General features: G+C 29.0%; 1 protein-coding gene across 1 annotated transcript; it reads left to right on the plus strand.

The window, feature by feature from the left end:
• Positions 1-7,806: 7,806 nt before the first annotated feature.
• Positions 7,807-10,941, plus strand: LOC18604851 (furry). Its single transcript, XM_007037528.3, has 2 exons — positions 7,807-8,257; positions 10,663-10,941. The coding sequence occupies exon 1, from the start codon at positions 7,874-7,876 to the stop codon at positions 8,252-8,254; it is 381 nt and encodes a 126-aa protein (XP_007037590.2). The 5' UTR covers positions 7,807-7,873; the 3' UTR covers positions 8,255-8,257; positions 10,663-10,941.
• Positions 10,942-13,060: the final 2,119 nt, after the last annotated feature.

Raw genomic sequence — 13,060 nt, forward strand, 5'->3', positions numbered from 1 at the left:
TGATTTAGGAAACAATTAAAATATTTTATTTTTTAATTAATTAATAAAATCTGTTTAATATTTATTGTTATGCCTTTTTAAGTCTTTCTTTTTACCTCATTAATGAGGTATCAAAATTTAGTGACCTGATCATGTATAGAAGCTATACATTATTAATGCATTAACTATTAATCTTCAAAATATTTCTTAACACTTTAAAACAATTTGGTAGGACTTAAAAAATTTAATTTAATTTTTATGCACTGACAATGTATAATTTCTATACATTGTCAAGTCACCAAAATGTACCACCTCATTAATGAGATAAAATAAAAAAAATTTAAAAACTTAAAATTAAATATTAAAAATTTATAATGATTAATTAAATAAAAATAAAATATTTTTATTTTTTAATCTCTCTCAACCATTCTTTTTCTTGTTCTCCTCTTTTCTATTTCTCTCTAACTTCATCATCTTCTTTTTTATTTCTTCTCCTTCCATTAAAATTAAGTTTTGTAAAATTCTGTAACTTCAAGAGTAATTTTTCTTATTCTTTAGGAATTGAGAAAATAAGATTCAAATAAATAAATTTTATTAGTATTATTTTATTTAGTCAACAATTTTGCTTATAAATAACATATTAAGTCCAAAATTGTTCTCTTTCCATAAGCATTAGGGTTTTTTTTCTTAGAATGCACTCATAAAACTCCTAATCCCTATCAAAACCAAAATTTTTTTAAGGTGTTACTTCACCACTGTACTAAAACCCAAAATGCTAATAAATTTAAATATGAGATGTTAAACTAAATCACATGTTTTTTGGTATTTAAACCAAAATCATTGTTCATATGATATGTTATATAAGCATTTTAATTTTTAACTACCCCACATTTTCAAGATTATAAATGAAAGTCAATCGTATTTGATGGGATGTTACTAACCATTTTACAGGAGTTTCAAAATAAACTACTTGAATTCCCTTTGCAACACCACGAGAAAGGAAGGTTTGATATGGCTCCTCAAAAAAGATATGGCTTCTAAGAAAAGAACAAGTTTTGGCTTAATCTTGTTAATTATAAGCAAAATTGTTAACTTAATAAAATGTTGCTTATAAGATTTATATATTTAAATCTTGTTTTCTCATTTTTTTAAGATATGTTTTCTCAATTCCTTTAAAAAAGAATAAGAAAAGAATAAAAAGAATAAGAAAACAATCTACAAATTGCTCTTGAGGTGGTAGAATTTTGCAAAACTTAATTTTAATGGAAGAAGAGGAGAAGAAGATGATGAGGTTGGCAAGAGATAAAAGATGAGAACATGAAAAAGAATATTTGAGAAAAATAGAAAAGTGAAAATATTTTTTTGTTTAATTAATTATTTTAAACTTTTTAACATTTAATTTTTAGTCCTTAAAGATTTTTTATTTTATCTCATTAATGATGTGTCATATTTTAGTGAGCTAACAGTGTATAAAAACTATACACTGTCAATACATCAAATATTAACGTTAAAAAAATTGTCTCACCTTAAAAGTGTTTAAAAAATGACTATTTTTTTAAGAGTTTATATTTGATACACTATCGACTCACCAAATACTGTCACCTCATTAATAAAAAACAAATCAAAACTTACAAAGACTTAATAATAAATATTAAAACATTTTTTAAAAAATAGATATAAAATAAAACTAAATACTAATAATTTTATTTAAAAATACATAAATAATAATTTTCTTTTTTCTCTCTCCAACTCCTTCTCGACATTTTCTTGTTCTCATCTTCTTTTATCTCTTTGCAACTCCATCATCTTTTTCTCTTTTTTTCCTCAATTAAAAATAGGTTTGACAAAATTGTGCAACTAAAGATTTGAAAGTATTTTTTTTCTCTTTTATGGTTGCAATGTGATAAAAAATTGTGCTTTTTTAATAAATAAATTTTATAGTAGAATTTTATTAGAGTTATATTTCCTATGATTTTACTTTAGTTGCAAACTTTGAGTTTAATTGATCATATGTCTTGTTACCTTGTCGTTCTTGGGTAAAAGTTGCAACGTTGGTAGCACATTTTAAAACCCGAAACATAACCTTGGGAAGTATTTCAATTCCAATTTACTGGTTAAGCCCTTTCAATGGGTTGACTTATTCAAAATTGAGACTCAAAAGTTTTTTTAATAAGACCCAAAAGTATTTAATTTCCCCCACCTTAACCTCACTTTCCATGCTTATGGCATTTGCAAATCGTAAAATATTGCTTTCAACGATTCTCTGGGTTTGTTGTGAATTTTTTCACCTACATCCTTTGTAGCCATGATCTCTTTCTTTGAAGAATTTATTATAGGAGATGCAGCTTCCTTTTGATCAGTACTTTAAGGTAATAGATATGCCTAATCATCTTGTATGGATTCAATATCATCCCAACCATTTGATCAGAAATTTTTCCTGTATTCACCAATTTCTCTTCAATTGCATCTCCACTACTCTTAGGGATCCTAATTCCTTCAATTACATCTCCACTTCTCTTCGGAATCCTAATTCTGTATTGCCGAATACTACATTAGCAATACTTTTTCTTTTAGGGATTCAATATGCTTATTGAAGAATAAAAAAGGACATGAGAATTCTCACTTTCTCTCTCTTAGGGTTTCAATAATACTCTCTCTTAGGGACTCAACTCTTGAAGAACAAGAAAAAAAAACTTGAGAATTACATTTAGGGAAAAAAAGAAATTATTTAATTTTTATTTAATTAATTTTTAAAATTTGTTAATATTTAAGTTTAAGCTCTTGAAGAATTTTAGTTGTCTCATTAATGAAGTGGCAACATTTAGTGGGTTAACAGTGTATAGAATCTATACACTGTCAATGGATCAAATATTAATCTTTTTCTTAATTGGTTTATATTTGATGCATTGACAATGTATGGATATACAGTGTCAGGGCATAAGATCATGCCACCTCCTTAAAAAATAAATTTAAAATTTTAAGGGACTTAAAAATAAATATTATCAATTTTTAAAAAAATTTAAAAAATAAACAATTTTTTTTTATCTCTTTACCTCTCTTAGTAAATCATTTCCTCTTTTCCCCTCAACAATAATAGATTCAAAATCCTATTTTTTTTTTTTGAAAACTAAAATCCTAAATTCTTAATTTTGATTCTTCAAAGTAATATTTATTGTACTCTTCTTTCTAATTTAATTTTTAATATTTATATCATTCTTTTATTTTAAAATTACATTCAAAAAATGGTAAAAGATAATGAGGTAAAATCTTTGATTTGTTCAGCAATGGTTGACTTGCCTTGAAGTAAGTTAAATGAAATGAATAAAGCAATTGGAAAAGGTGGAAAACGCACCAAAGAAATATAATTGCCTTATGGGAATATAAATGTAGCAAGTTGTTTACAAAAATTACCCAACTTGTATAGCAACTTGCAACACACAAAAAATGTGTAGAACTCAAGCTTTCTTTCAATACCTAGCAAGTCCACATATTCTAGGTTTGCTGGAGATTAAACAAGATCAAATGGGAATATAAATGTAGCAAGTTGTTTACAAAAATTACCCAACTTGTATAGCAACTTGCAACACACAAAAAATGGGTAGAACTCAAGCTTTCTTTCAATACCTAGCAAGTCCACATATTCTAGGTTTGCTGGAGATTAAACAAGATCAAACAAAAATCTACCCAACACAACCCCCTTTATCTATGAATAGATGTGTTAGTTCAATAAGCTTAATGTGATTAGTTCCAAGAGGGAGTGAATTGGACTATGGTAAATATTTTGAAAATTTCTTTTCAATTTCAAAAAAATAAAATTCTTTCAAGTTAAATCCCTTTTTTGAGAATGAATGAGATGATTGATTTCTTATGAAATAAGAGAAATTATAAACACAAATGAGATTGAAAAAGTGAGAGAAAAAAATCAACACAATAATTTTTATAAAGGGTCTACTTCCTTGCCTACGTCTTCTCCTTTAGATTCGCTAAGGAATTTAGAATCCACTATAAAAATAAGATTCACTACAATGCCTTTAGTGGATAAGCACAACCTTTTCAATACAATGCCTTTTATGGTTAAAGCACAACCATTCTACCTTGTATCTTGGTTAAGGTCTAACCACTCAAGTGAATATAATGACAGAAATAAAAGTGCAGGTAAAATGCCTCTTAAAGGCTAAGTAGTAAGTTAAGTATAATGTTTGGAGGAGAAAATGATAAGAAGTAAAGACTCACTAAATGATACAATAAAAGGCTTAAATGCTAGAAGAAGAGTACAAAGAGTATTGAATGATTTGAGCTGAAATCTTCTTTTAAAGTTGTGTTTTAGAGTCTTCCAACATTCATAAATGTGGTGAGAGCTTGTATTTATAATTGTTGAAGCTTCTGAGGTAGTTGGAAGGACATTTAATGCGAAAATAGTCATTTTTCTCTTCATTTTAGGCTCCCACAACCACTATATCTATCAATAAATTTTGTGATCCATCGATAGATGACCTTTTATTTTTGGAATTTTTGCTCTCATCTATCGGTAGATGCAAGTCAGGGGATTTTCCAAGAGCTCTCAAGTTTGAATCTATTGTTAGATGACATTGGGCATTGAAGCCTATATGTAAATATGAACAACTATCGATAGATGTTCTTTATCTGTCGATAGATACAAGGTAGAAATTTTGTATAAAGAGCTGTTTGCTTATTTTTTAATCTAAAACACTTAGCTTTTTCATTTAAGCCATTTCAAGGACTTTTTGTCTTGTTTGATCATTTGAAAAGCAAATTTTAACAATTGTTTGTCATTTCAAAACTTAGATTCAATTTGAAGCAATAAATCTAACAAGATGAACCCAAAAAACAACCCTAAACAAAAATCCATTTTTTCTTTGCATGAGTCCCTTAAGATTATCATGATGAAACTTTAAAATTATGTCCTCACAGTGTGAGTTTCAAAAAACCTCTTTTGTTAATAAAATAAAAGTGATAAATAAACAATCATAATATATAGAAAATGGTAAACTAAGAAGAAGATTGAAATAAATATTATCATTAAGTATCAAAATTAAGAATTTAGAGTTTTGAAATTATAATAGGAGAAGAAGAACAATAGAGGAAGAGATTGGATGAGGTGGAGTTGGAGAGAGAAAAAATTATTACTATTTTTTTAAAATAGTAATATTTATTTTTAAGTCTTTTATAGTTTTAAATTTATTTTATAGTAAGGTGGCATTAACTATACACTGTCAGTGCATCAAATATAAATCTTCTTTTAAAATAGGTTTCATTGTTGGAAAATTTGATATTTTATGAAATGATTTTTTATTGTTTTATTCTTTTTAGGTCTTGTATTTTTTATCATATTCTTGAAGAATTCTATTTTATGGTTTTGATTACACTAACCTAATTTTCTCTCATTAATTTAATTTTATTTTAATTATCTCTTAAATTATTGTGTTAAATATTTGTCAATTTTATTTAACAATGAATGAAAATCTTTTTAATGGCATTGTTTTAAATTCCTCGTATTTCCTCACCTAATAAGTTTTGAAGAAGTTTGTCATTATAATTTTCTTGAGAAATTCTATCATTGTTTGGATTTTAATTTGTTATTGACATAATGTTAAAAAAAAATCCTTCAATTATTAAAAAAAATTCAAATAAATCTTTATTCCTTTATTGCATTCAATCAAGCTCTTATGTTTTTATTTTAGTTCAAATAAGCTCTTATGATTAATAGTTAACTACTTACCATTAGTAAAAATACTATATGTCATTTTATATCCATATGATATTGACATGTCGTTGATGTGAAGGGTAAAAGATGCCACATCACCATATTATCATGTCATACTATTATTAATTATGATTTTTCAATATATCATATAATCATCAATTATGATATGTTAGCACTATTTGGTATTGAATGATAAATGACATTTTGACTAAGTCAATAATTAGTTATAAGGGCTTATTTGACTCAAAATAAAAATATAAGAATTTATTTAATTCAAAATAAAAATATATAAGCTTGATTGAATGCAATAAAAGTATAAGGGCTTTATTAAATTTTTTAAAATAGTTTAGAGGTGTTTTTAAAATTATGCTTTTATTATTTGTATAAGGCTTTCAAACAAAATTTACTTGTACAATTATGATTTAAAAGTATATGATGCAAATAAGAAATAAAACAACGATACAAAATATTTTTCAAAATTCATTATTTTTTAATCATTGAGATATAATTTTTTTATTTATTCCTAATGCTATTTTTATTTTAAAATATTTTATGATTATTTGAAATTAATTCCCATATTAGTATAACTTTTTAGGCTTCCCCCACATTTTGATGGAATCCATCAAATTACTTAATCTTAAAAAATTTGAAAAGATGTCACTAAAAATTTTCAAAAGAAATTTTCATCATAGTAGGAACTTTCAAATAGTCATTTTTTTTTGTTATCATTATCATTTGTTTAATTTTATATGCACAAATAAAAGATATGTAATTTTATTCAAATAACGTTAAACATATTAAGAATAAAAACCAATTGGGTGAAGGGGACATCGAATCTGGGCTGGAGCTGCTGGACCTCCTGAGCTTGAAGCACCAATAACCCACTCCTTTCCTTTCTTCTCTTCCGTTTTCTACCCGACGCTTTGCCTCTCTTTCTCTTTTGAATACATTCTTTACTCTTCTGTCGTCGCCATCCACCGACATCGACTTCTTTTTCTATTTTTTGTTAGATAAGTTTGTTTTGTGAAATAGAATAAGAAAACAAAATAATTAATTTATAAAAAATAAATAAAATAATTATTATATAATTTGATTCATGAAATATAATTATTATTATAATATTATTTTGCTGTTTACATGTTTGATTAATAAATATAGCTTTAGAATAATAAAAGATGAAATGATAAAAATATCTTTTATCGTAATTTATTAAAATTTTTAAATTTTTGAAATTTATTGATTTTTAACAATAAGTTATTATTAAATTTAATATTTTATTCTTAAAATATTAATAATTTATTATCAACACATTAAAAATATTTGAATGAAGGAATGATAAGTTAGCATCATTCATATATATCGTAAATCTATATCGATCAATGAATTTTTTTATGAATATGAGTTTTCAATATTTTATTGGTATGATATTTTTAATATTCTCTTAAAGTCAGTGCTACAATTTTATTAAGCGTTTTTATGTGCTATTTTGATATAATTGTACTACTTTTATTTCATTTTGAAAAACAATTTATTATTAAAATATTATTATGATTCTTTATTTTTTTTCTATATTTTCATTTTTCCTCTTTTAATATTTTAATTTTTATTTTCATTAAAATTTAAAATATTAATAATTTATTATTAATATAAAATTTTAAATTATTAATATAATTTTATTTTTAAAATTTTTAATTTTCTTTTTTTTCTCTAACTCGTTAAAAGATACCAACATAATAAAACGTCGATTTGGCATTGGTTGCTGCTAAATCTAGTCATTGAAGCATTGATTTGATGTTGGTCGTAACTAGAATTGGTCATAGAAAGTGTCATATTGGTGTTTCAACAATAGATCTAACATTTTGTTTATTGATTGTTATATTACCTATCTCCTATTTAAAAATTAAGATTTGAATATCTTTTTCTTAATTAGAAAAAAACTTAACAAAGGTAAAATTGTTTTAAAATTATTATCACAACAACAAGATTTATGTACAGAAGGAAAGAAATTTTTGGAGTGGAGCGTTTATTTTAAAAATTTAATAATTTGTGTAAAATTACAATCAAAATTGAAAATAAAAGGATAATTTATCTTATTATTATTTAATTTTAACAAAGAAATTAGTATTTCACCAAAACGAGTTCCTCCGTCTCTCTTCAAGCATATTAGCGATGGCTCCCAAAGCAAGCAGCTCCCTCTTCCAAAGCCTGAAACGCTACGTTAAGAAGCCATGGGAGATAACCGGACCCTGCGCCGACCCAGAATACAAAAACGCTTTGCCAAAAGCGACGGAGTATCGTGTTCGCTGCCCTGCCACCACTTTGCAAAAGCCCATTGTCCCAACCTCTAACCCCGAAACCGTCTTCGACATCAAATATTACTCTCGCGATCAACGCCGCAACCGCCCCCCGATTCGCCGTACCATCTTGAAGAAAGCTGACGTGGAGAAGATGATGAAAGAGAAAACCTTTGATGTCAACGATTTTCCTAGGGTTTACTTGACTGCTAAAGTTGAAGAGGATGAGAATGCCATTGGTGGAGGTTACCAGTAATAGGTCAGATTTTGGAAATTCTTAAATTGGTTTTTTTTAATGTTAAACTTAAGGTTTCATTCAGCTGTTTTTTATGTTTTTAGGATGTGGGTATTGTTTTTTTTTTTTTGAATGAATTTTAACAGTTTTAAAGATTTGGGTGTTGGTTAATTTTTTGTTTTGAGATGTGAGTGATTGGTTTCTCACTACTGGTATGCATGATTTGGGGTTTTGAGCAGCTGGGGTTTGGGTGGAATTTGGTTGAGGCTTGATCATGAGCTATATAATTATGAAGAAAGTGAGGGTATTGAAGCTAGATTACATACTTTTACGATTATTAATTACTTTTTTGGTTTCTGATTGATATAATGACTTGACGAATACATATTTAAGGCTTTAGATTGCTGAATTTAAATGTGGAGTGATGTTCTTTTGATTTGAGTTTGAAGCAGTTAATTAGGGCCTGGTGGAAATTCTCTCTGTCTCTCTCTGAGTTTTGGGGCAATATTTCTTGGCAAGATGGAAGATACTGCTTTGTTAATGTTTATGGTTTTGGTTTTGATGAGGATGGATGGTTCTAGTAGGTATGTATGTGAGTAGGGGTGATTTGGTGCTTAAGGTTGAGGATGCCTATGCCAATATTTTGATTTATGTGGTCTTGAAGGTTTTGCTTTTCTATTAGGCTTAAGACAGTTTTATCTGGGGTAGAATTAGGGTTATCATTAGATTTAAATATTGGTATATGGATGTTAAAGTTTGCACTTAATGTTCAACACTTCTAAGATATTGTATTTTGTTTGATGTGCTCGAAGTTTTTGACAGTGCATTTGTTCATTCTTAACATAAGTTTTTCATGGTTTTTCTTTTGTATCCATCTCAATCTATTAGCAAATTTGGATTATGGCTTGGTAACATCAAATTCATCTTCATCGGGATGTGCCTTTGGAACATATATTATATACTGTTCTTCTTGGAACTTGTAGATAGAAATGGAGATAATCACTGCAATTGATTCCTAGAATATAGAGCCCTCACTTGCTTAGAAAGTAGTATATGCTTTTTGAGCTTAATTGCCTTAATATCTGTTCCTTGCTCTGTATGCATAAATTGGATAATGTTTCTGGTTTCTTTGTTGACTTGTATGATTTAAAAGATGGATCCTTGAGAAAATTGTGTAGTGGTGGGATTGGATGAAAGGAAGGTAGGAAACAATGTGGTAATGTGTGGTGAAATGTCCTCTCTCTTTAGGGAAAAAAAAGCTGTTTAATTCATTAAGCACTATTTGATACTTTTATTTTGCTAAACTCTAGCATCATGTGATGTCAAAGGAAGTGGAAAAAATACTGATCCTATTATATATGCATATTGCCTTTACAATGCTTGTATCTTTAGCTTCTAATTCACGTTTGTTGTAAAACACCTTTGTCGTTAAGTAACAGCTAGCCTTGTACATGGGTTAGCACCTCCTTGGTGCACTTTACTGCAGTGTCTTCATTTATTTAAAAGAAAAAGAAAAAGCACGAGTCATAATTTTCCCTGGGCATTCCCCAAAAAACCTTCTGCTGCAATAATTCGAAGGCATCTATCCCGCCTGCATTCTTTAGGGTAAGAAAGTAAGTTTCTTGTACCTGCATTTGCTAGCAAAGCAGTTATGGTATCAGTTCTTGATCTTGGAAATGGTGAATCTTTCTTGTGATAGCCTTGTCAGATGCAGCCAAGTTTCATTTCTGAACTTCCAATGCTCTCAGAAAAATGGTTATATACCCTTCTGCATGTTCTTGTTGTTTACATTTTGTAGAGATTGGATTTATAGAGTATAGGTGCTCTCTCTCTCTCTCTCTCTCTCTCTTAATTACAATGAAAAGTATATTGCAATCAAGCGTTTCTATCATCTTTAATGGAGGATACATGTGTATTTCATGGAATTTTTCATCAACCATATACTACAAAGATAGTGATGTTCCCAATACTTGGTGGCCACATGCTAGAAGATCCTTTTATTCTTCAACAACTGTTTGTATGTGGCCATCCAAGATATTGACATGCGCTACATTTTATCGCCTGGTTTTCTTGACTTGTATGTTTATTTTATATCAACATAGATTCATATTTGAACGAATGAAAAAGGACTTCATTTTTTCTACTGTGGATATCGTCATAAAGGGTAAATATGGTCCTAAAGAATATGGTCCATATAGCTGACCTTATATAGTACGGATGAGGCTTAGTTGTTGTGTTAATCCATATGTGATTCCAATATGGTCCATGTAGCTGACCTTATGTAGTACGGATGAGGCTTAGTTGTTGTGTTAATCCATATGTGATTCCTTGCACCATTAATCTCATTGAGATTGTGTCTTATGTTTCTGCCTTCTGGTGTTACCAAGCTCATATTACTGACTTTAAAAATATGTCTGGCATGTGAGCAGGCCTCTCGGAACCTGTGGCGAAATTAATGTTCACTGCTTCCTTCTGTTTCACTCCCTTGCTGTCGTGGAACAATGCAGGCCATGTTAACATAGAAATTTCTGGAGACTCTTGAAGTTAAAGAGGATGAGGTGTCCAACATTAATAAGGACAGTTGCCTGGATTTTGTTTATTTGTTTGGTTTACTCTGTTAATTGACATGTTTGTATAAATCCAAATGCAACTGCAGTTGAGTGATGAATGATGTAATCGATTCCTTCAAGCTTGTATGATTTTCTAAATATGATAATCTGGCGTAAGGTTTCATAACATCACAAAAAGTAGGATGATGAGCATCTGGTTTCTATTTGCTGTCCTGCAATAAGAAAAGAACCATTGAGCTAAATCTCTTGTTTCTATTTTCCTCCCGCCCAGCTCCATCCTCAATGGTGAGAATCATACTGCATACTCTCCTTACGCTAATGTTTCCTCCAAGATATGACTGCTGTGTGCTTGTGAATGTTTGGGATAGATCTGGATACCGTATTAAACTGGTGTTTATGAGTGCTGGAGCTAAAGAAAACATCTAGGCACTACAGAGAGAGCCACAATGCTAAATTTCGAAATACAGGGGATTTTCTTTTCTTGCTGTAAACTAAATTGGATTCTTTCTTCTTCTTTTACCCCTCTTTTCTTTTTCAGTCAATTTTAATTAATTTAAGAAGAGAAAGCAGAGTCCCAGCAACTCAAATCCAATCCAGCCACGCAAAGTCAGGTAAGCGACAAGGAAGAAAAGCACAAAGGTCTACCAATAACAAGGTTGCCGTACTAGTAGTAGTGGAGCAAATAAACTATCACCAAGCAAAGAAACTGCGTTAAACTCTGTGCTAAGTAACATGGTTGAATTGGTCTTTGACCATTGCATTGCAATTAAATGGAATCATCTCCCTATCAACTGGTGAATGCTGAGTTTGTATATTTTCCTCCGTTTCACGTGGTGTCGAGGAGATCTTCATTGGTTTTTGACCTTTCTTAGTTCTTTCTCTGCGTAGTCGTAAGGCTATAGGGCGGCCCAAAGGCTGATGGATCCAATTGGTAAACAAAATCCGGGCCATTGGATTTATTGATTGAGCCTACTTCTCCTTGAATGAAGAAAATAACTTCAAACCTAACAAGTAATAAGATGTTATGAAAATATAACTCAGAAGAACAATTAAAGAAAGAGAAGAAGGAAAATGTTTAGAGGAAAAAAGAAGATATTATTTAAGTGTTTATTTACAAATGAAGTGATAAGTCTATTTATAGGCTAATAACTTTTTATCTAGATTGAATTTACGAGATGAAGATAATACTAAGGGATTAGATGGATTAAATCCTAATGTTAGTCCAATCTAATTTATATTCAAATATAGATTTAGATAACATAAATGCATATTCACAAAAATATTCATAACACTCTCTGTTCAATATTCATTGTATCAAGAATATGCCTCGTTAAAACTTTACTAGGAAAAAACCTCATAAGAAAAAAAATCCGAGTGAAAGAAAAAGAGTACATAATTTTTTTCAAGAATACATTTTTGAAATACCACCTTATTAAAAACCTTATCAAGAAAACTTAATGGGAAAAACTTTGATGAAGGAAATGAGTACAATGTGTATTTTACTTTCCATGATGACTGCATTATAAAGATCTTTAAAATGATGCATTTCAATATTTTATACCAACATTTCAAATGTTGCAATAAGAATGACTTCGGTGAACAAATTTGCTAGATTGTCACTTGAACGAATTTGTTGAATACTAATATCACAATTTTCTTGGAGATCATGAGTGAAGAAGAATTTTTGGCGAAAGATGTTTTGTTCGATCGCCTTTAATATATCTTTCCTTTAATTGTGTTATGAAAGCAGTATTATCCTCGTATAATGTTGTTGAAATTTCTTTCTTGGTTGACAAGCCACACATTTCTCGAATATGTTGAGTTACAAATCTAGACACATTCACAACTTGCCTCATGAATTGCTAAAATTTCTGCATGATTATAAGAAGTAGCAACTATAGTTTGTTTTATAAAATACTATGAAATAGTCATACCTCCACATATGAATAAGAAACATGTTTGGGATCGAACCTTGTGTGGATCAGATAAATATTCTACTTATGCATAACTAGTTAAATTTGATTTTAATACATTTGAATAATATAAGTCCATATCCATTACTCCTCAAAGATATCAAAGTATATGTTTAATTCCGTTTTAATGTCTTCGAGTTGGAGAAGAATTATACCTTGCTAATAAATTCTCCGCAAATGATATATCAGGTCATGTATTGCTAGCAAGATTCATCAATACTCTAATTGGACTAAGATATGGTACTTCAAGATCAAGAAGTTTTTCATTATCCTCACGAGGTCGA

The sequence above is a fragment of the Theobroma cacao genome, chromosome 3, assembly GCF_053813885.1.
Source record: "Theobroma cacao isolate CCN51 chromosome 3, ASM5381388v1, whole genome shotgun sequence".
NCBI lineage: Eukaryota > Viridiplantae > Streptophyta > Magnoliopsida > Malvales > Malvaceae > Theobroma > Theobroma cacao.